Here is a 24,039-nt window from a genome sequence, read left to right on the forward strand (position 1 = left end):
TCTTTGATCATATCCCATTCCAGCTGGACTTCCTCTCCTCTCTTTCCCTCCTCCATTACTGACAGTGTGGGATCTAATTACCTCATCACCCCTTAATTTATTTATGAAAAGGCTGAGGTTAAAGAAAAGAAACTCCTGAGCCCTTCGGGACCTTCTGTAAAAGCTTGACTTTTCCCATTCCCTCCCTTGTGCCGGATATAACCTCCTTTTGTGTCTCTGGCAAGTTGGAATTGGTCTTACTTACAAATTTAGATAAATAAACTTCCCTCCCAGGGCTGAGTGGGGCCCAGCCCTGCAGGTTAAGCCTGGCCTGCGGACTCCCGATGGATCAATCAATCTATCAACAAGAATTCATTGATCCCACAGGAAGCAGCTTTCAAAATCAGCACACAGCTCCTGGGCGTCCTGGCATCCTCTTCACAAGACACTTGGGGAAGAGGAGTCTTTTGAAATTTTAAATTCTATTATAATTATTACACAAATAATACATGGATATGTTAATCTTTAAAAAAAATTGAACGACACAGTAATATGTGGAATAACAAGTGAAAGGCTTTCTCTGCCTTTCCTTGCATCCTATCCCACTGTCAACAGTTTGAGATTGTATCCTTTTATTCAGACCATTTAACAATGCGCTTTCCGACATGTACACCTATATAAATAAACATCTAATTTTAAAACTAACATAAATGGGATCACGACCTAGTGCAGTTCTACCATTTTTTTTTTTAACAATATGTCCTGGACATCCTTCCAGTCAGGCCACACAGATCTATGTTTTAACGGCTGAAATAATATTTCACAGCACAGAGGTACCACTATTTATTTATCCTTCACATAGTTTCGAATTTTTCAGTATTTCAAGGACCAGTTCTCCGGGAATTATCCAGTCAATCATGCATTTATTGTGGGCTCACTATGTGCCGCGCACTCTACTCGGGGTTGGGGGTAAACAAGACAAACACCTAAAAATAGTTTTGAGTGATGGGAAGGGGGCATTTTCTTTTCCCAAGAAGACAGGCTGAAGATCCGTCTCTACATCGACCCAGGAAGCCGAGAAGTCCCCCGCCGTGTCTTCCCAGCAGTGAAAGGGGCCCCAGGACCCGTCGGTGCCGGCGAAGAAGACGGGTGGACGCCGCGAGTGCGCTTTTCAGGAAGAGGGCCAGAGAGCTGCAGGCCTGTAGCAAAAAGTCGCTCATCACACACTACGCGCCGGGGGCTGGGCACGGAGCAGGACGCGGGGCGCAAGTCCGGCGGGGCGGGGCCGAGCGGCGCGCGACCCTCGGCGCGCTCGGGGAGGTAAGGACCGGGGCGGCCTCTCTGGCCCCCACTCCCGCGGGCTCTATGACACTGCGTTGGCTCGCGGGACGGGGCGCGGTTGGCTGAGGAGGAGGAGGAGACCACTTCACGCTGTATATCTCTCAGTAAGCCTCGCGCGGAACTCTCGCGAGAAATAGGAAGTACCGCGCTTGCGCACTGCTGTAGCGTCTGGTGGTTGTGGAAGGTCTGCCGGCGGGTGTGCGAAGGGAGACTGTCCGTGTGGAGGCCACTGCGCCCCCCGCGACTCACCACCATGAGCAGCACTTTGGCTAAGATCGCGGAGATCGAAGCCGAGGTAATGGGCGCTCGAACACTCCGTCCGAGCGTTCCTCTTCGGCGGCGTCTCTCCTGCCTGAACTTCCCGCAGCCTCCTCAGGAGCGGGCCCGCGTTCCCCGACTCCCCTCAGCCCGGGCCCGCGTTCTACACCTGTGCGCCTTAGTCAGTGCCCCCTTCCAGCGTTCTGCTCCTGTCTGAACATTGTTTCTCTCAGTTTTCTCTTTTTATGTGAGCAACACTGAATCCTATCCCCCCATTTCTGCCCTGACCTGCTTGCGTACTTCAGTATCTTTCCTTATCGTCCCTCGAACCGCCCTCCCCTTCCCCAGTCTCTACTTTGATGACCCCCTTTCCCAGAGTATTGCTCCCGGGAATATGATCTGGATGTAAATTGTCATCTGCGGTGGCTGTTGATTCCACCTGGATTGTTGTGTGATTGTATGGTCTGAAGTGCTCAGAGCTCTTTAAAATCGGGGCACACCAGGTACAAGCAGTTGAAAAGGAATCAGCAACTGAGTTTTAGTCTAATCTGTGAATGCTGATTGTAATGACCTTGGTCATGTTTCTTCTGTTTGGGCCTCAGCTGTTTGCTCTGTAATGCGGGGAATGGTCTGGGTGATGGAGAGAATGGATTTTTACTCTTAAGTCTGACTTAAAATGGGTGTATTGAAGTTAGTAGGACCTAGATAAAAAACATTATTCTCTCAGAGCTGGGGGAGCATTCATTCTGGATGTTTTAACTTGTAGGAACTGCTTCTGATTTATGGCTGTGATTCCTCCCTTATAGATGGCTCGGACGCAAAAGAACAAGGCCACAGCACACCATCTAGGGCTGCTTAAGGCTCGCCTTGCTAAGCTTCGCAGGGAGCTCATTACTCCAAAAGGTGGTGGTGGTGGTGGACCAGGAGAAGGTTTGTGTTTTGCTTCGACTTTCTTTTTTTTGGTGTAATTTTTATTAAAGTAATAAAGGCATATGGTTTAAAACTAATTTAAAATTTTATATCAAAGTTGATTTGTGTTTCCTAAGCCTAAATTCTTGAATTGTATTTATTTTATTTTATTCTACTGATTTCTTTCTTTTTCTTTTTTTTTTTTGGCCATGCCATGCAGCTTGTGGGATCTTAGTTCCCTGAGCAGGGATCGAACCTGGGCCCTGGCAGCGAAAGCACCGAGTCCTAACCACTGGACCACCAGGGAATTCCCAATTTTACTGATTTCAAAGGCGAATGAATATTCTCTAAGTGAACTAGGGTTTTATTTATGTATATCCTGTACTGATCCAAAATAGATTTACATTGGCTCACTGAAATATGTAAATAAATAGTCAACAAGATAAAGGAAATTGATACAAAGGGAAATGAAGGTAGAAAGAATAAGTTGAAGCTGAGAGATAAAGTTAGGATGAAAAGTAATGTCATAAGGTCTGTACACTTCTTAGAGAAGGGCCACAAATTTGGCTTTGAATTTGTTTGCAACCCATTGTAAGAAAAGAAAACTCTGTCAGTGACACAGTCCCCAGAGTTTGTAAGAAAAAAGAAGAAACCGATTTTTTAGATCAGTGGTTATATAATATTTGGGCCCTAAATACTGTGGGTACTAGAAAGGTATATAACATGTAGAGGTGTAAAGTTTTTACATCAAACACTCCATTAAATATTGTGAATTGCTATGGGGGAATTTTGTGTGCTTAAGCTCTACCCTAGAGATAAACTGTAAAAAGTTGGAGAAATAGGTTCTAGAGGGAGAGGCAACCAGAATGTAAAAGGAATTACATGAGTCTCAACACTCCCAAGGATAACTTTCCTCCTCTTTTTTATATTTGTTGATGTTTTAGGATTTGACGTTGCCAAGACAGGTGATGCTCGAATTGGGTTTGTGGGTTTTCCATCTGTGGGGAAGTCAACACTGCTCAGTAACCTGGCAGGGGTATATTCCGAGGTGGCAGCCTATGAGTTCACTACTCTGACCACTGTACCTGGTGTCATCAGATACAAAGGTGCCAAGATCCAGGTGAGTCAGGCCTGCAGGCCAAGGAAGGGAAGAAATCAATTCTTTCTTTCATTTAAAAAACACTTATTTGGAGCTCTCTATACGCCAGGCCTGATCTTTGATCTACCAGGCCCTCAGTGTCTAGTAGGGGAGATAGAGCAGTACATAAAAATGATAATACAGTGGGATATCGTTTGTGAAAACACAGAGAAAGGAAGGACTCCTTTTTCCACCTGAGGATGGAGGTGGGGGAAGGTCTGGTAAGACAGAAAAAGCTTCATGTAGAAAGTGACAATGGGGTGGGTTTTGAAGTTCAAATAGAATTTCACCAGCCGGAGAATGTAAAGGACAGTTTTAAGCAGCCGTAACCGTGAACAGCCTGCTGTGGTGTGAGCTTAGCTGTGGGACAGGGAGTGGTAGAAACTGAATCTGGAAAGGTAGGTTGGAGCTGAATTATGAAGGATCTTATGTGCCTGCTTAGGAAGTTGAATTTTATCTTGTACATAGCTAGGAGCCATCAGAAACTTTAATAAATACCATGATCAGACCCTTTTTAGAAAATAATTCTTATCTGTGAGGCTTAATGAAGTTGTCGTCTTCAGAAGTTCTCAGATAGATGATAGATTTAGGGCTCCCAAATGAGGAGTCCGCTTGGGTATGAAAGAAGGTATGTGTAAAATATAATGGAACACATTCTTTTTTGGTCCACAGCTAAGAAGGTAAGGTTCTGAATTTCATGGCATTTGAATCTAGACTAGAGGTTCCCAAACTTTCTAGGTTCACAGCACCCTTAGTGTCTCAGCAATTATTTCCTGACAGCTTTTCTGGTCCCAGTAATTTTTTATGGTGCTCCAGGCCAAAAGAAATAACCTAATGGTTCTGTTTGTTAAATAGTTAGATCCAAACAATTATTTATGTCCTTACAGCTACAGTTATTGTAGGGTACCATATAACTGTTGGGCACTGTTGGGTACCATATAACTTCTCAAATTTTGGAATCAGATTGGATACTGCCACATTTGTTTCCTTTTCCACACTGATTTTTGTGTGGTGCTTATTTTTTACCATAGTAATCGCTGAAAAATCCAACTTCCCAAAGATTCGGATCTGATGTGATTGAAAGCCGTGTAGTAGGATCTAATGGTGAAATTGTGAGCTTCTTGGATTTAGTAGTTCCCTTAGTGCCTGACAGATATTAAGAACTGCTGTTTCTCTTGAAAATTTAGAACACCCCGAGTGCCTTGGCACATCGTTTGGAAACTCTTGGTGTAGGCATTTGTTTTCCCTCTTGCTGAGCTACACAGTGAGTTGTGAAGTACATTCATGCTTCTTTATTATAGAATCTGAAGTAGGGAGGGACCAGTGTCCTGGTGGTATTTTCAGTGGCTTTTTTTCTTTCTGGTTAGGTACCCATGCAGATACTGTTAGGACATGTACCTTTCTAGGACTCCATGTCCAAATGTATATAGTAACAAGAATGAGGACACTTGGGCATATCTGGACCATTGCTTAATTTCATCTGGTTTCAGAGTCTTTGGCAGCTCAGAGAGTAACCTCTTTCCTGATGAGATGTTATGGCACCTCTCTCAGGGCTTCTGGGTATATCAGAATAAATAGCCACTTAACCCCTCTCTTTCCTTGTCTTTTCCTCAAAACCTTCATTTATTTCAGTCTCTTGACCTTTTCAGGTTTTTTTCTTCCTTTTTTCCATGGTACTTTCTTTTCCGTCTGTGCCCTCTGCCTCTGTTTTTCCTTCTGACTTTCTCCAGAAACCAAGTTAAGTAAGCATACTAGTAGGTGTGTTTAACTGGATTAAAATGCCCTCAAATGTTTTTTTAAAAGGCTGTTTTGTGGCAGAGGACTCATTATCTGTGACTTGGTGGGGAATGGTGTACAAAATTAGAACCACCTAATAAGAATTATAAAGACGTAGAGTTCTGGTTTTTTTGTTGTTGTTTGGAAAGAAGATCTTTTTAACAATAAAGGTGCCTAAAAATGGAATGATACCTCTTGAGGTAATTAATTACTATGTCTGGAGGTGTTCAAGTAATGGCTGAACCACCACTTAACCAGGGATGTATATGTGTATACATATATGTGTGTGTGTGTATATATATGTATATATATAGACTTGTACATGTACCTGCTTTAATCTCTGAAGGCATTTGAGTTTGAAGTAGGTTAACATCCAATTCTTAAAATCCTACAGTTACATGATTTGAAGAAATATTTTTTATTTTCTCATCTCTTAGTTGGTTGTAATCTGAAATTCAGAAATGTAAAGCATAGACTGTTTTTATTGGATGAAATTTAGTTGCCACATTCAAATAGTTCAATGTAATTTTAAATATTTAAATAGTTTAATGTAATTTTAAATATTTCCCTCTCAAGAAAAGCTAAAGTTAACTTGCTTTTACATTTGTAGGGGCTTCAATAAATTTCTCCACCATGTTCAGCTGCCATGGTTAGAAAGCTCTTGCTCTCTTGTCTCAGTATAAAGCCTTTTGCTGATGGAATACTTTTTTTTTTTTTTAAGCAGACAGGGATTTACAAAGTGATGGAAGTAGATTACAGAATCTTTGGGAGGGCTGAAGAAATACACTTTAGACTTAATTTCTTAGGAACAACTGATGATAGACTTTTTGTTTTTTCAGACATCTTTATTGAAATGTAATTCACATACAATAAACTGCACAGGAAGTATACAATTTGATAAGTTTTGACATGTCTATACACTGGTGAAAATATCACCACAATCAAGATTGTGAGCATATCATCCCCAAAGTTTCCTTATGCCCCTTTCATCCTGTAGTTTACATGTTAAGAGTTTTATATAAATAAGACCATGTGTAAATATAAATGTACTCTCTTTTTTTTGGCTGGCTTCTTTCACTTAGCATAATTATTTTGAGGTTCTCTTATATCACCCTGCTTCCCCTAATGTTAGCACCTTACATAAACGTAGAATAATTATCAGTAATAGATTAACTCTGGTGCAGTACTAGTCACTAAACTATAGAACTTGTTTGAATTTTTACCAGTTTTCCCACCAATGTTCTTTTTCAAGATTCTATTTGTGATCATCCCATGTTACGTTCGTTTCTTTCTCCTATTCTCCTGCCATCTGTAGTAGTTCCTCAGTCCTGTCCTTCATGATCCTGACACACTTTTTTATTTATTTATTTATTTATTTATTTATTTATTTATTTATGGCTGTGTTGGGTCTTCGCCGCTGTGCGTGGGCTTTCTCTAGTTGTGGTGAGCAGGGGCTACTCCCCGTTGTGGTGCGCGGGCTTATTGTGGTGGCTTCTCTTGTTGCAGAGCACAGGCTCTAGGCACGCGGGCTCTAGAGCGCAGGCTCAGTAGTCGTGGCGCACGGGCTTAGCTGCTCCGCGGCATGTGGGATCTTCCCGGTCCAGGGCTCGAACCTGTGTCCCCTGCATTGGCAGACAGATTCTTAACTACTGTGCCACCAGGGAAGCCCTATCCTGACACTCTTAAAAGAGTGCTGATTAGTTATTTTGTAGACTGTTCGTCAATTTGGATTTCTCTGATGTTTTCTCATTATACTGAGGTATTATATTTTTTTGGCAAGCATACTACAGAAATGGTGGTATGTCCTTCTCAGTGCATCTTAGGGATTCATGATGTTAGTATATATTATTGGTAATGTTGACCCCCATCAGTTGGTTAAAGCGGTGTCTGTGGGGTTTCTCTACTGTAAAGCTATTATCTTTCTTTTTGTAGTTAATAAATATCTTAGGGGAGATACTTTGAGAAGGTACAAATCCTGTTTCACAAACTTGCCCACTCATTTTAGCATTCGTCTGGATCTCATCTGCAAGTTATTACTGTGCTTCTTGCTTAATGGTGATTCTCTATTTTTCTCTTTCCTACTACATTTGTTAATTGGAATTCTATTATATGGAGGAGCTGTTCCTTCTCTCCCATTTATTTATTGAATATGTGTCGTTGTGGGCTCATGGATATTTATCTTATTTTATGGATTATAATCCAGTACTACCATTATTTTATTACTCAAATTGTTCCAGGTATGACTATTAGGAACTCCTTCAGGTTGGCTCCTTTGTTCTTTCCAGAGGCCCCCATCTTTTTGTGTGTAATTCCTTATTTTTTGGTACCACATGATGTTCCAGGCTAATCTTATATTTTCCCTGCCCCAGCCCTGGAATCAGTCACTTCTGAAGGAGCGCTTGTTCCTTTTATTGGAGACAGATGTTTAGAAATCAAGATCTGGTGTGCTCATTAGCCCCCATGTAGCCTTTTAAATCAGTGTAACTAAAGTTTCCAAGTCAAGGCAGGTGTATTGAACATAAATTACGTTTTTTGAAAGAGAAAGGGTAGCTCAATTTAACTGATGTATTGTATCAGTTTTAGAGGAGGTAATGTTATTTATTATGTAGTGAGGAATAGGAAGGACATTTTGAGCAGGTTCTTGAATGGAAAAGTTGAACTCTCTAAGCACCTCCTGAGTTCGTTCTTTTTCCTTGTGGTTTATTTAATGTGACGTTTATTTCTGTAATATCAGATATGCTTATAGCAAAGGCTAGTTATTGTTGTTGTTGTTGCTGTTTTTTGGCCTTGCCGCGAGGCTTGTGGGATCTTAGTTCCCAGACCAGGGATCGAACCCGGGCCCTCGGCAGTGAAAGCACGGAGTCTTAACCACTGAACCGCCAGGGAATTCCCCAGCAAAGGCTAGTTTTAAATGATGTTTTGATAAGCTGCAACTATATACCTGTCTCTTCATGTGGATAATTCAGTATTGGCCATACAGTAGTATGGCCCTTGGTATTTTCAGATTTTACATATGCTCTTAACAGACTCTCAAGGGCTTATAACTATAGTTTGTGAATTTGAATCATGTGTGCTATGGATTTGGTTTTGATGTTCTCATCATTAAGTACATACACTGTGACTTCTGTGAAGTTTTACTTTATTGCATTTCCTGGGCAATTGAGTGGTCATTTTCAACTGGGGACACCTATCAGAGTTACCCATGGAGCCTTTTGAAATACAGATCAATATCTGAATCCTACTTTGACCCTTCCAAATCAGAATATACATGGATGAAGCTCAGATATCTGCATTTTTTTTTTTATCTGCATTTTTAATTGTTTTATAGGTGATTATTATGTGCTTGCCTGATTAAGAATGGCTGCAGAAATTTTTGTGAACTGGAGGATTCACAAAGGTCTCAGGATTTATTGCTTGGGAATGTCATGATCCAGTTATTATCTATAGTAAGGAATTTGTATGGAGGATCAGCCTTCTGCAAAGTGGGGGAGTATTGAAAAATATTAATGTAGAATAATGGATTCAGGCCCCCAAAATGTGGATTATAATCTTGTTTATTAAGACTGTGACTTTGGGCAAACCACTTAACCTCTATGAATCTCAACCAGTATCCTTATTCACAGACTTACTAGGCATTTTGAACTAGATAAAGTATGTAAGAACCTTGCAGCTGACATTTAGTAGATGCTTAGTAAAAGTAAGATTTACACATTCACTTACAAGGAAGATTGGATTTGGATCTCCTAAATTTTGAATACGTGAGAAATAAATCATTCTATTTGATCTGTTCAGATTTATAATCAATTTTTCCTTTTCTCTCCTTAATCTTCCAGCTTCTGGATCTCCCAGGTATCATTGAGGGTGCCAAGGATGGGAAAGGTAGAGGCCGTCAAGTCATTGCAGGTGAGTGTTCCAGGGCCACCATCCTGGGATATCATCCCTTTACTGGGTACTGTTCCTTTAGATGGGACTGTTGGGCTTGGAGTTGGTACCACAATGAAGGGCATAGTTTTACCTGACTTCTCACTGGAGTAGAATGTTGGAACTTGAAGGGACCTCAGAGAGTAACAGTCCAGATCCCCATTTGCAGAGAAACACTAAGGACAGGAGAAGTGAAGTGCGTTGGTGCAGTGTTGCACTGTTGTGGCAGATTCAGAGCTAGAACTCAGGTTTCCTGACTCCCACCCATGCCTTTTCTTCTTCTTTCCTTTTTATTTAAAGTAAAATACTATAAAAGGATAATCATAGGGGAATTCCCTGGCAGTCCAGTGGTTAGGACTCTGCACTCTCACTGCCGAGGGCCCGGGTTCAATCCCTGGTCGGGGAACTAAAATCCCACAGGCTGCAAGGCACGGCCGGAAAAAAAAAAAAAAGGCTAATCATAAATTGCAATAATCTGCTACCCCACCTCTTTTCACCTTTACTGTCATTCCCCATTGGCAGGTACTGTCAAGTCTTCAACTGTTTCTTCTATTTCATATTTTAAAATGTTATGCTTATATTGCTATTTCATGATTAATTAATTTTAGATACCATCTATTGGTTTCATGTTATGGTAGGAAATTAGCTCTCTAATACTCCATGTCTCTTTTCCTATTCTTTCAAAGAAGTTGTATCATAATTTTTAGTTAACTCATTAGTCATGGTATATATTATTATGTATTGACTGTCTGACTTTTGTTGTGCTGAGATAAGTAGTGTGTTATGACTTGGTTTCTGTTGAGATCTGTTTTTGAAGTTTGTTTTTCATGGAGTTAATTGGTTCTTGTTTTATTTTGTTTACTTTTCTATTTGTTAATACTTTTCAAATGTTCCAATAGATCAAATGCCTATTAATCAATAGTTTTCTAGATACTTGAATACAGTTCCAAATACAGTCTTACTGATTTCATTATCTCCCCTCAACCCTGACACTACCTTCCTTTACCCTTTGTCTTTATGCTTCAATCTGGATTGGTTGCTTTTTAGACCAACACTGTCCAGTAATGGAAATGTTCTACAGTAATGGAAATGTTTTGAATTTGTGCTGTCCAATATGGTAGTTGTAGGCATGTGTGGCTGTTGAGCATTTAAAGTGTGCCTGGTGCAATTGAGTAACTGAATTTTAAATTTTATTGAATTTTAATTAAATTTGAATAGCCCCAGGTGGCTAGTGGATGCTGTATTGGATAATGCAGCTCTAGGCTTTTTGCATGGCTGTCATCCTGAGATTTTCTTTTGTGTTCTTGTGTGGGATCCCCTATTTCTTAGAGTCAGCGTCTTACCTTTTTTGGGTTATTTTCATGTTTTGCTGAAGCACATTCTTTAGAAACTTACTGAAAAAGAGTGAATGATAGGTACATTGTTCTGGTTTTTCTTTTCATGTTTGAAAGTATTTTTATTCTACCCTTATATTATTAATTTAGCTATTTATGGAATTATAGGTTTGAAGTCATTCATGGATGACTATCAGAAACATTATGCTAAATTAAAAGAGCCAGGCACAAAAGACTAGATTTTGTATAATTCAATTTATATGAAATTCTAAAACATGCAGCTTAATCTATGGTGACAGAAAAGCAGATCAGTGGACTTCCCTGGTGGCGCAGTGGTTCAGAATCTGCCTGCCAATGCAGGGTACACGGGTTCGAGCCCTGCTCTGGGAAGATCCCACATGCCCCGGAGCAACTAAGCCCGTGCGCCACAACTACTGCCTGTGCTCTAGAGCCCATGAGCCACAACTACTGAGCCCGCATGCTGCAACTACTGAAGCCCGCGCGCCTAGAGCCCGTGCTCTGCAACAAGAGAAGCCACCGCAATGAGAAGCCCGCGTACTGCAACAAGAGAAAGCCTGTGCACAGCAGCAACAAAGACCCAACACAGCCAAAAATAAATAAATAAATTAAAAAAAAAAAAAGAAGAAAAGCAGATTAGTGGTTGACTGGGAATTGAGGGGAAGATTGATTGCCAAGGGGTATAAGGGAACTTTTGGAGGTGATGGAAATCCTCTGAATCTCAGTTGCTGTGGTGGTTATACAGGTATATACATTTGTCATCAAACCATGTGCTTAACACTATTTATTTTTTATAAATTATATCTCAAAAAAGTCAACAAAAAATATGCTAACTGGATAATCTTATTCTTTTAGAATTCTTACTGTTTTAAATCTTTCTGAACTTTTTCAGGGATTCAGGTTATTGCCTGGTTTGTATCTTCATTCCAAATTATTTTTCTACTAGTGTATCTAGAAGTTGACACATCCTCTAGATACACTAATAGAAAACAAAGAATACATTGCAGATTGACTTCTGGCATAAATCTTTGGAAAGCTTAAGAACTTCATGTGTGTCTGTGTATTTATAAAAAAAAAAATCCTTTATCTCTTAAGTGTAGGAACTCTATACCACCCCCTCCCCCTTTTGGAGTATTTGAATTATGTTAAGTCTTTAATGAGCTTTGAAAAACATTTTATTTTCAATTCTTCAGTGGCCAGAACGTGTAACTTGATCTTGATTGTTCTGGATGTCCTGAAACCCTTGGGACATAAGAAGATAATAGAAAATGAGCTGGAAGGCTTTGGCATTCGCTTGAACAGCAAACCCCCCAACATTGGCTTTAAGAAGAAGGATAAAGGAGGGATTAATCTCACGGCCACTGTAAGTGGAAAAGGTGATATGGGGCAGGTTGCTGAAGGGACTGGGGTGGAGAGTGGATTGTGGTACATGGACATTGACATTTGGAAATTGCCTGGCTTCTCCCAGCACTAATTGAGGTAACCAATGATGTTGTAATGACTGAGAGAGTAGGACAAGAGTCGGTCTCAGACTTACTTACCTTTGTGACTTTATTTCTTCCTTTGGGTTATTTGGGGTGGTATGGGACTAAAGACCAATATTATGTTTGCATGAAGTAGATGGCTGCAGATATCATCTATTTTCATTCATTCAACACAGATTTATAGAGCACCTACCATGGGCCACACATTGTTTTAGGCTTTCAGGGGGAATGGAAGAGGGAGCAAAATAGACAAAAATTCCTGCCCTTATATTCTAATGGGGAAAGTAGCAAACAGAATTAATGAGTGATTATAGTATATTAGATAATGATAAACTAAGGACAGAAGTAAACTAGGGAAAGAGGATGGAGAATGTTGGAGGGAGGGTTGCAGTTTTAAGTAGGTTGATCAGAGAAATCTTCACTGGGGTGACATGAAGGAGTGAACCAAATGAATATCTTGAGGAAGAGCGTTTCATGTAGAGGGAACATCCAAGTGCAAGGCCCTGAGGTAGAGGGTTCCTTTGCACGTTTGAGGAACAACAGAGTGAGCAGGCAGGAGAGTGGTAAGAAACAAAGTCATAGCATAGGGCCAAACATGCTTTTACTTTGCAGGAGATGGGTAACTTTTGGTTGGGTTCCAGTCTGTGGAGTAAAATTGATTCAGGTTTTAATGGAATCAATCTGGCTGTTTGTTGAGAACAGACTGAAATGGGTTAAGTACAGAAGCACAGAACCCATTTAAGAGGTTATTGCAATAATCTAGTCAAGAAGTGATGGCTTCTTAGACCAGAGTTGTAACATTGGAGGAGATGTGGAGTGGTTGATTGTGGAAAGATTTTGGAAATAGTTGGTAGGAATTACAGCTGGACTGGATATGGGTTGTGAGAGAAGGAGGTGATGGTGAGTTTTTGTCCTGAGCTAGAAAAATGGACTCTCATGACTAAAATAGTAGGACTTTGTGTAGAATAGGTTTGGAGAGGAGGGGAAGATCAGATGTTCAGTTTGAGATGCCAGTAACACTCAAATTAGACCTCCAAGTGTTACTGTCAAATAGGCATGTGAGGAATGATCTGGGTTGGAGCTATACATTTAGTGGTTATCAATTTTAAAGCCGTGAGCTTAGCTGAGATAACTTAGCTGAAGAAGCAAGTATAAATAGAAAAGAGGTTCAAGGATTGAGCTTTGTGACACCTCCCTCCATCCCCCACAATGATTAGATGCTGGGAGATGGGAAGAATCAGCAAATAAGACATCTCAGACAAAGAAGAAGGAAAACTGGAAGAGTTTGGAATCCTGGAAGCCAATTAAAGAAAGTGTTGCAGATTGGTAGAACGATCAATTCTGTCAAATGCTGCTTCTAAGTCATATAATTGAGGACTGAGAATTTCCTACAACATTTAACATTCTAGAGGTCCAGATTATTTGACTGGCATAGGTTTAAGCTGTCCTGCCCAAAAGATCTTTTCTATTATCCTGTCATAATGTTTGAACATTCTTTCTGTATTTTTGCTAAGGCTGCCATAATAAAGTACTATATAGACTGGGTGGCTTGAACAACAGAAATTTAATTCTCTTAATTTTGGAGACTGGATATCTGACATCAAGGTGTGAGCAGGACTGGTTTCTTCTGAGGCCTCTCTCCTTGGCTTGTAGATGGCTGTCTTCTCCTCTACTTCATATGACCTTCCCCTCTGTGTCTGTGTCCTAATCTCCTTTTCTTGTAAGGATGTGAGTCACATTGGATTAGGGCCCACCCATATGGCCTCATTTTAATTTAATTACCTCTTTAAAGACCCTATCTCCAGTCACATTCTGAGATACTGGGGTTAGGTCTTCAACATATGAATTTGGGTGGGGATGGGGACACAATTCATACCATAGCACCTTCCTTTAAGAAGGAAGATTTTTAGTGTTTTTTTTTTTTCTCCAAACTAAAGATTTTTAGTTTTTGAGTATTTCCTACTAAAAGTCAGGTACTTTCATCCAGGGTAATGGTCTTTAGAAATAAGTTTGCACCTTATCTAGGATTATCCAGGTACATCAGTAGATACTCTTAGGAGGTTTTTTTTTGCTCTCTGACCAGTCATTGTCTTCTATGCCCATTCAGTGCCCTCAGAGTGAACTGGATGCTGAAACTGTGAAGAGCATTCTGGCTGAATACAAAATCCATAATGCTGATGTGACTCTGCGTAGTGATGCCACAGCAGATGACCTCATTGACGTGGTGGAAGGAAACAGGTACTGACTAAATGTGCCTGAGTTTGCATTTGAAGCCTTGTAATGGAAACAACATTGGATTATGAATCTGGCAAACATTGATTCTAACTCCAGTTGTGCCGTTATCTTAAATAATAGTGGGCCTTGCTTTCTTTAGCTGTAAAATGAAGGGTTGGTCTTGATTGCTGACATCCTTCTTTGCTCTGCAATTTGATCCTGATAATCTAATTGCTTGTTTCAGTTACTTGCTGTGAACTAAGCTATCCCCTAAGCTCTGTGTCATATGATGGTCGAAGAGGGTAGGTTCTCAATCTGCTCTCACAGAATTAATCCATCTGAGAAATCCTGTAGGCTGTTCTGCAGAACTGAGAGCAGACTGGCTGTGTCTATTTTCTCTAAGGGAACAGAGCTGAAACCCTATTCCATGAGACATTACTATTACTAGTATTTGAAATTAAATAATAATTGAAACTACTGTTAAAATTATTTCTGGCATTTTAAAATAAATAAATTTATTTATTTATTTATTTATTTATTGCTGCATTGGGTCTTCGTTGCTGCACGCAGGCTTTCTCTAGTTGCGGCAAGTGGGGGCTACTGTTCGTTGCAGTGCGCGGACTTCTCATTGCGGTGGCTTCTCTTGTTGTGGAGCATGTACTCTAGGCGCGCAGGCTCAGTAGCTGTGGCTTGCAAGCTCTAGAGCACAGGCTCAGTAGCTGTGGCACATGGGCTTAGTTGCTCCACGGCATGTGGGATCTTCCCGGACCAGGGTTCAAACCCATGTCCCCTGCATTAGCAGACGGATTCTTAACCACTGCGCCACCAGGGAAGTCCATTTCTGGCATTTTGAAAACAAATAAAAGCTAGTGCTTTGAGTTACGTGTTTTGGAAGTGAGGTAATTGAAGCCTGAGAAGTTGTGGCTTGCCTAATTATTAGTAACCTTAGCTGCCCTTTTCATTGAACATTAGGATTATGACATTGCTAGATGTTGTATTAAAAAAATTTTTTTTATTCTTTAAAAGTTATATTAGAAATATATTTACATTCTTACAGTTCATAAAACAACTCTGGGAACTGGACTCTGAGACTTGCCCAGGGACACATGTCTAGAAAGCGACAGAGCTGGGAATAAATTCATTCTTTGTGACTCCAAAGCTTGTGTTCTTTCCACTGCAGGATGCTTTCTCAGTAATTAGTTGCATGACTAGGGACTACGGCTTGAGTTTTGTTACTTCTCAACCCATAGTTCACTTTTTGGATGTTCTGCCTTATTTTGGTAGGAAGCTTTTTCTTTTTTTGGCTGACTTTCTTATGATCCCATTTAAGAGTCTCTGATTTGGGGTCCTGGGTGAGAGGGTGCTGATAATCAGACTGACAGTCTTGTCCACAGCTCCAGACTCACATACTGTTTTTCTTCTACAGAGTCTATATCCCCTGTATCTATGTGTTAAATAAGATTGATCAGATCTCCATTGAGGAATTGGATATCATCTATAAGGTGCCTCACTGTGTACCCATCTCTGCGCATCACCGCTGGAATTTTGATGACCTTTTGGAAAAGATCTGGGACTATCTGAAACTAGTGAGGATGTAAGTCTTAGTGGATAGGGTAATATTACTGTAGGATTTAAATCAGACTGTCCTAAAATGATACCCTCTGGAGCTCATTAGCATAATCTATTTTTGGAGATATAAATAAGTTAATTCCTGTCATCTGCGAGGCTATATTGAGGGCACTTTCTTCCTCAAGATAGAGGTTATCTGGGTCTGATCTCCGGGGTGATGGAGGGTTGATTTGCATTCACACATGAAATATTCCAAGAAGTAGGCAACCTCTGTTCCCTCTGTGTTCTAGTTACACCAAACCCAAAGGCCAGTTGCCAGATTACACATCCCCAGTGGTGCTGCCTTACTCCAGGACCACAGTGGAGGATTTCTGCATGAAGATTCACAAAAACCTTATCAAAGAATTTAAATAGTAAGTATCGTGGGCCCATGGTGCCTTCTTTTCCCTGTGAGCTACTGGTTCTACTAATAATTCTTAGGATAGTATTATAGAAATTAGGCATCAGGAGATGATGCTTGCTTGGTTAGAACTTTGCAGTGTCTTCTTAAAACCATGCCAGCTTGGAGCAGGAAGAACCCTAAAAGCCTTTTCAGGTTGGGAGGGCTGACAGTACAAAGTGCTCTGACTTTCTCTTTTTAATTCGTCTTCCTCTTGGCAAACACAAAATGTTAATTCTTCCTGCCAGCATCATACTGGGCTTCACTGGGTACTGAGGGTCTCTCTAAACTTTTTGCATGACTAAATCCCCCTGATCTTTCTCATACTCCTCACTGCTGATACAGGTGGATTTTTTTTTCCCCCCCACAATGTGTGGCATGTGGGATCTTAGTTCCCTGACCAGGGATTGAACCCATGCCCCCTGAATTGGAAGCACGGAGTCTTAACCACTAGACCACCAGGGAAGTCCCGAAAAATACTTCTTTTAACATCTTATTTTGAACTAATTTTAGACTTACAGAATAGTTGCAAAAATAGTAATAGAGTTTCCTTATATTCTTCACCCTACTTTTCCTAACATTATCAGCTCACATAAGCATAATACAATCATCAAGAACAGAGGTTAGCATTGGTACAATATTATTAACTAAACTATAGACCTTATTTGAATTTTAATACCTTTGCTACCAGCATCCTCTGTGTTTCAGGAATCTACATGGGATTTTAGCTGTTACTTCTTCCTAGTCTTCCAGTCTCCCAGTACTATTTCCTTAAGTCTTTCAGTGTCTTTGATCTTGGCCCTTTTGAAGAGTATTGATCAGTTATTTTGTAGAATGTCCCTCACTTTGGGTTTGTCTAATGTTCTCTCATGATTGAAGTGAGATTATGCATTTTTGGTAAGAATACCACAAAAATGATGATGTGTCCTCAGTTTGCATCATATCACCGGATTCATGATGTTGATGTATCTTATTATTTTTTTAAAAAAACTTATTTATTTATTTTTGGCTGCGTTGGGTCTTAGTTGCTGCACGCAGGCTTTCTCTAGTTGCGGGGAGTGGGGGCTACTTTTCATTGCAGTGCATGGGCTTCTCATTGTGGGGGCTTCTCGTTGCGGAGCACGGGCTCTAGGCGTGCAGGCTTCAGTAGTTGTGGCTCGTGGGCTCTAGAGCGCAGGCTCAGTAGTTGTGGAGCATGGGCTTAGTTGCTCCGCGGCATGTGGGATCTTTCTGGACCAGGGCTTGAACCCATGTCGCCTGCATTGGCAGGCAGATTCTTAACCACTGTGCCACCAGGGAAGCCTGATGTTGATATATCTTATTGATGGTAATATTTACTTTGATAACTTGGTTATGTTGGTGTTGGCTGGGTTTCTCTACTGTAAAGATACTGTTCTCTCTTACTTGATAAATGTCTTGGGGAGGTACTTTGAGACTATGAAGATCTGTTTCTCTTCAGATGTTTACCTGCTGATTTTAACATCTATGGTGGAGCTTGTCTGCACATTTATTGCTGTGTTGTTTGCTTAATGGTGATTCTTTATTTCCCTCTTTCATTTTACATTTATTTATTGGAATTCTATTGTGAGTTACAGCTAGCTCTTCTCCCCTGTTTATTAATTTAATTCATAATTTATTTATATTAGTATGAGCTCTTGGATATTTATTCAATGGTGTTATAATCCAATCCTGTCATTATTTTGTCACTCAAGTTGTTCCAGCTTTTGCCATTAGGAGCGCCTTCAGATTGGCTCCTGTGTTCTTTTGATAGGCTGCCATCTTTTTTTTTTTTTTTTTAAACATTTCCTTACCTTCTGGCACTACTAGATGTTCCTGATTCATAGTGATTTTTCCTACACCAGCCCTGAAATCAGTCACTTATCCAAGAAGCCTGGGTTTACGAGATCTGTGTGCTAGGCATCCTCATTGTTAGTGGGCTGTTGTTGCTTGTAGGCCCTCTTAGCAGACAGAGGTAGGAAATATATGTAAGGATACTAACCTGTACTTACAAGTACATCTGTATTTCTTTATCTCTCTTGTTTTATGTATCTGTCTATTTAATTTACCCATCCATCCTTATCTATCTATATTAAGAACCATCAGTTTATTTATTGTTACCTCTGATTCCAGTTCAACACCACAGGGTTCATTTTAGCCTTCTCCTTTTTCTTATTTTAACTTCTCTCTCCAGCAGTGAGAAACGTGGCTGTCATTATCTATAATCTACTTATTTAATTCTAGTATATATAAAAAGTAGTTCAGACCTGCAACCTATAATTCTGTGAGAAATATTTTAACTAACTGAATTACAGTATTTATGAATAATTCTTCTTATCTTTACAGGCTGAAATTTTAAAAATTGTTTTAAAAACAAGAGAAAATAGAAAATAATTGTAGAAAATTAGGAAAGCATAGAAATAGTTTTTATTTTATTTTATTTATTTATTTATTTATTTATTTATTTATTTTTGGCTGCATGGCATGAGGGATCTTAGTTCCCTGACAGAGATCGAACCCATGCCCCCTGTAGTGGAAGCGTGGAGTCTTAGCCACTGGACTGCAGGGGAAGTCCAGAAATAGTTTTTAAAATATTAATACTTGTTTCTGACCCTAAGAATACTGAAAGAGTGAAGTCCTTTATTAAGCTTCACATTCCTTTTATCAAAAATAACTGTATCCACACACAGGTGCTAATTTCTGCTGCCCTCAAATCATTATATTTTGGCACATACTTGAATCAGTGAAGGAGAATCTTGGGAGAAGTTAGACATTTTCTTTTTTCAAAATTTATAGATTTCTGGATAGTTCCTGCCTTCCATAGTAACAGAACACTGTTCAAAGCCTCTGAATTGTAGCTTAACCAAGGAATTAAATGAAAGGGGAGAAAAATATTTTGGAGAAGAGACATATGAAAGCAAATAGAATTTTATTTGGTCACTATTTTCCTGTTTTTGTTTTTAAATTATTGCACAAATAGCATTTTAACTGTCTTAATAATAAAAAAAAATTCAGCTTTAGGCCTACTAATTATGACGTGTCCCTGTTGCATTCCCTTTGTGTCCTTGACCACATGCACACATCCTTTGATAATTTACTATATAAATGTTTCCTCTGTGTTATAAGATTTACATATATAATTTTTATAACCATAGTTTTCCTATCTTTTGCTACTTATGTACGTTTCTAGTCTTAACGCACAGACCTTTCCCTTTTTCTTTAATCCAAAAGTAGGATTAATGATTATATGGCTTATGATATGTTTTGCTGCATTGCTTTCCGAAAGGGCTGAACCTGTTTACATTTTGCCATCAGCAAAATACAAGGCACTGACTCTATTGCAGGCATTGAATTTGACTGCTAAAAATTAGTTTTCTAACTTAAGATAGTAAAATGGTTACATTGCATTTATCTTGCTTGTTAGTACATTTGAAAGATTTTATATATATTTGTTTTACTAATGGTGATGTATCTGTTCTTGTTATTTGTTTATCTGTTTTTTAAAAAAGTGAAATCTTGTTTAGTGATTATCTTTTGGGGAGAATATAGATTTTTAAAGCAAAGATAATATAAAAATAATATGGCCAACGTTTTCTACCCCTTGGTACATAGTTCTTAGTCTCTGTGAGGTTGGTCTCAGTGTCTTGTTCACTCATTGAAGCCCATGGATAAAAATTACCTTCCTATATTCTAAGAAATCAGGAGACCTATCAGTTATGGTTGCTTGATAGGGAAGGAGAGTTTTCCTAGTTTGGCTGAGGAAGGAGGTCCTACATTTCTTATCAGTACCCACTGATGGTTTCAGTAGACCCCATAAAAACTGGTATTCTCTAACAGTCTGTAACTGACATTGCATTTGTAGGAATCAATTTCCAATCAGTTATTTTAGGGTTTTTCTCTATTACAAACCTATGCTTTCTCCTTTTAATTTTAAATTAGTCTTGTCATACTTCTCATTTGTATTTTTTCTCTTTGACTTTCATAAGTTGGCTTTGGAGCAAGAGGAACCACACAACTTGCGAAAATCTTTGCCACTTTTTATGTGAAGGCTCCAGTGTGCCACACTGCTTGGGAAGCTAAAGCCTTTGGGCTTTGACTGGGGACAGGGGACCTTGGATATTGCAGGCCTTTGGCTCTTAAGAGCTGGAATGCTAAATCTGAGCAGAAAGTGGCACCTAGGTAGATAGAAGCTAGGTGATTATTTACACTAACTGTTCTTTTTTTCCCTCCATACAGCGCTCTGGTGTGGGGTCTCTCTGTGAAACACAATCCTCAAAAAGTGGGTAAAGACCATACGTTGGAGGACGAGGATGTCATTCAGATTGTGAAGAAGTGACACCATCCCCTTCACCATCTGCCGGGCCAACCATGGCAGCTTTCTCCATGATCAAACACCTGACTCCAAGCCCTTCCTGGCTTTGGCAGCCACTGGATCAGGATACAGGGGAGGGAGATGGAGGCACCCAAATTGGAACTTCACTTGGCTTAACTTGGTGTCACCTTGTATGTTGAGCTGCATAAAGGATCTGGTAGGCCAGCCAACTATGTACAGTTCATGTGTCATTGTCAGAATTTGTCTTGAGAAGGACTGAATGAGGATGGGTATGTGTAGTGAGGCAGCTGCAGAAGGAGTACTTGGGAGCTTGGTCTTGTATGTGAAATGGGTAAAAATGTGGCTGCAACATCTCACTTGATGGTTAGTTGTGAGAAACCCTTTCAACTCAGTGTGGGTTTTGGTCCTTTCAGGTGGTCTTTCCCAGATGATACTGGAGAAAGGAAGGACTTGATGTAAGTTAACTGATTATTCCCTGCAAGGCTAGCCATTTTGGGAGATGGTGTAGTGTGGTGGTTGAGTAAAATACTCTGACCAGGCACATCAGGCTTTGAATGTCAGGCCCACCTCTAATTAACTGTGGAATCCTGCATAAATTACTCAATCTCTATAAGCTTCAGTTTTCTCATGTAACATGGAGATGGTAATAACACTTACCTTCTAGAGTGGAGATTCTTAGTATTAAGAGAGATGGTACTTGTAAAATGCTTACTAGCACAGTATCTGGCATATACGTACTTGGTGAATGTTGCCTCTTGTTTTCACTGGTTCCTTTCCTTTAGTTAGGGCACAGCTGTGTATCAGTGTTGGGCTGAAAGTTGAGCTGAACCATGCTGCCAGCTGGGCGCCGCTAAGTGTCTCCCTTCCCATAGCCCAGCCCTTCTCCTGAACTCCCATGGCAGCCCTGGCCCCAACCACATAACCCGAGTGAAAGCATGGAGGCAGAACATTGCAAGTGAGGCAACCAGTGTGATCAGAGCAGGTTTGTGGGTACACATATGTATGGAGGTGGGAGGTTAGGTTATAAGGAGGGGTGGGGTCAAGACTACTTGAGAGGGTACTAAGGACATAATTAGAGGTTTTAGACTGGGAATAAGGAATTTAAAGGGATTGCCTTGATAATGCGAAATTGACTGGCAGAAATCTTTGTGTGCTGGACTGGACTAGTGAGAATATGGGGAGAGGGAGGGAGTGGGCATATAGCTATAGAGGAGAAATCTAAACTCGGTAACTGACTGACTTGCTCTTTGGAAGAGAAGTCAAAGATTATTTCAGTATGGATTACAGGGATGATAGAGAAGGGTAGTCCCTGAGAAAATCGAGACGGGAAACAGATTTACAGGAAGACAGAGTTTGATTTTAGATGTAGTGAGCTAGAGCTTCTAGCAGGTTGTGAGGAATGAGGATGTGGGATTTTCCACATAGTCAGCCTTTTCCAGTACCTGTTACTCCTATTACCTTAGTGACAGTTGTTTCCCTCTCATAGTCTTCCTAGAGCCTGGGTTTAGCACTGTCCCCACAGCCAGGAGATAAGCCTCTCAGGCCTGGTATCCTAGTCACTTTGCAGGGCGTAGACCTTGATATCACTGGTACATTCATGATAGAGGCCATAATTTAGAACCTACCCCGGCTCTTCAGAGAGACATTGGCTTTCTGAGCTATGGGATTTCCAGCAAGGTTTACTTTCCAGCCAGGGCATATATTGGGTTTTGGGGGAATCCTCAGATTCACTTCCATTGGGCAATGAAATGCCAGGATGTTGGGGAGAGAAGGATGCTGAAATCCAAGTTCATCCAAGGCCTCAGGATGTGCTTTGAACAGGCCTTGCTTCCATCATTCAACACCCTCCCCTTCCCCCATCGGTGGCCCCTGGTGTTTGAGGAGAGCATTACCCTACCCCTCCTTTCTCTCCCTTTTGGGCTCAGACTTGGGAGTTCTGGGAGAGAGGTACAGTCTTGTATTAGGAATGCTGCCTGGGTCTGGCCACCAAGGAGGGTTATTCCTATAGCGCAAAGCTTTCTCTTCATGAACTCCAACACTAGAGTTGTTTGGCTATCACAGCATGGCTTGAATTTCCTGTGAATTTCCATTTTTCTTTCCTAATCTTTTATAGCACAGCTAATCAGACTCACTATCCTGTGCCATTAACTAGTTAGAATGCTTTTAGCTGTGTTTAATAGCAGACGCTAACTTAACCAGCTGCAATGGAAGAAAACTTTGTCTCTCACATAAGTTTTCTGGAGCTCAGATGGGCTTATGGTAGCTGGTATGTCATTGAGGATCCCAATTCTTTCCATCAAGCTACTCTTGTCCACTGCAGTTTGTTGGCTTTGCTGGGCAGTTGGCTCCCCTCACTGTCGAAGAATGTCTGCTCAGTCCCAGGCTTTATATCAGTATCTAGAGGATACTAAAGAGGGCTGAGTCTTATCTTTTGGGGAAGCCATTTCCTAGAAGCAGCCCAGCCAATTTGTCTCTGTGTCTCATTCCCATTCTTGAACCAGTTGATAAAGGGAATAGAACTATTGAATCAGTTTACTCCAATAAGTTATCTTCATTCCTGGAGTTTGTCTCTTTCATTCAGGCCAGTGGACCTGACCTCCCATCTTAAGAGCCTGGCTTATAAGATACTTAACAGCTGTCTCCTGGAAGAAGGCCTGGCTGTACTTTCCCATTTTTTCCCCCTACTTCTCATTGATTACTAACTTCCCAAGTACTGGCTGCTCAACTGCTTCCTTGGGGGCGGGGGCACTATTCTTTCCTACCTGACCCCCCTCCTTAACTTCCACGAGGTTCTCTGTGGCCCTCTACCTTTTTACTTTGAGGAGGCCTTGCACATCCTTCCAGTCTTGATTGCTTTCATGCCTGCTAGACTTCCCAAAGTTGCTCCATGTAAGGTATCTTGTTAGCTGAGACATCATGTCATCAAGTCCTCCTGCCCTTACTCTATATCTGGCTTTTAGCTCCTGAAGACTGCATTAACTTCTTTTGCCTCTACTCTTCCATTCACCAAAAGTTTTAAGATCTGTGCCGTTTAGCTTCTGCTGTGCTATTCTTAGCAACACTCCTTTATTTCCTTCTGGCTCCATCTCACCAGTTATTGGCTAATGGCTTTGCCCTCTGCTTGGTGCCTGCATTTGTTCATTTCTGTCATACCAGCTTCTAGTCTGAAAAGGAGGCCCTCACTGGCAGCTTCAAGCCAATCCTCCCCACTCTACACCTATTAACTATTGGTTCAACATGAAAGGGAAGGTGAAAGGACACACAGGAAAGATGGAATTAGATTCAGGTGTTGTGTTCTGCCACTGTTACTTCAGATTGTTTTCCAGCTT

The 24,039-nt window shown here is 40.6% G+C and overlaps 1 protein-coding gene across 1 annotated transcript; it reads left to right on the plus strand.

Moving 5' to 3' along the window:
- Window positions 1–1,463: 1,463 nt before the first annotated feature.
- On the plus strand, window positions 1,464–20,928 carry DRG1 (developmentally regulated GTP binding protein 1). The gene is made up of 9 exons (XM_061169473.1): window positions 1,464–1,615; window positions 2,385–2,508; window positions 3,432–3,607; window positions 9,235–9,304; window positions 11,868–12,037; window positions 14,266–14,396; window positions 15,799–15,966; window positions 16,232–16,354; window positions 20,614–20,928. Exons 1-9 carry the CDS (start codon window positions 1,574–1,576, stop codon window positions 20,711–20,713), a joined length of 1,104 nt encoding a protein of 367 aa, XP_061025456.1. The 5' UTR covers window positions 1,464–1,573; the 3' UTR covers window positions 20,714–20,928.
- The last annotated feature ends 3,111 nt before the right edge of the window (window positions 20,929–24,039 follow it).

The sequence above is a fragment of the Eubalaena glacialis genome, chromosome 15 (genome assembly GCF_028564815.1).
Source record: "Eubalaena glacialis isolate mEubGla1 chromosome 15, mEubGla1.1.hap2.+ XY, whole genome shotgun sequence".
Taxonomy (NCBI): domain Eukaryota; kingdom Metazoa; phylum Chordata; class Mammalia; order Artiodactyla; family Balaenidae; genus Eubalaena; species Eubalaena glacialis.

Coding starts and splice junctions, on each gene's coding strand:
- DRG1 (XM_061169473.1), top strand. CDS start 1,574: ATGAGCAGCACTTTGGCTAAGATCGCGGAGATCGAAGCCGAG. Junction 3,608..9,234: donor ACAAAGGTGCCAAGATCCAG/GTGAGTCAGGCC, acceptor TTAATCTTCCAG/CTTCTGGATCTCCCAGGTAT. Junction 15,967..16,231: donor TATCTGAAACTAGTGAGGAT/GTAAGTCTTAGT, acceptor TCTGTGTTCTAG/TTACACCAAACCCAAAGGCC.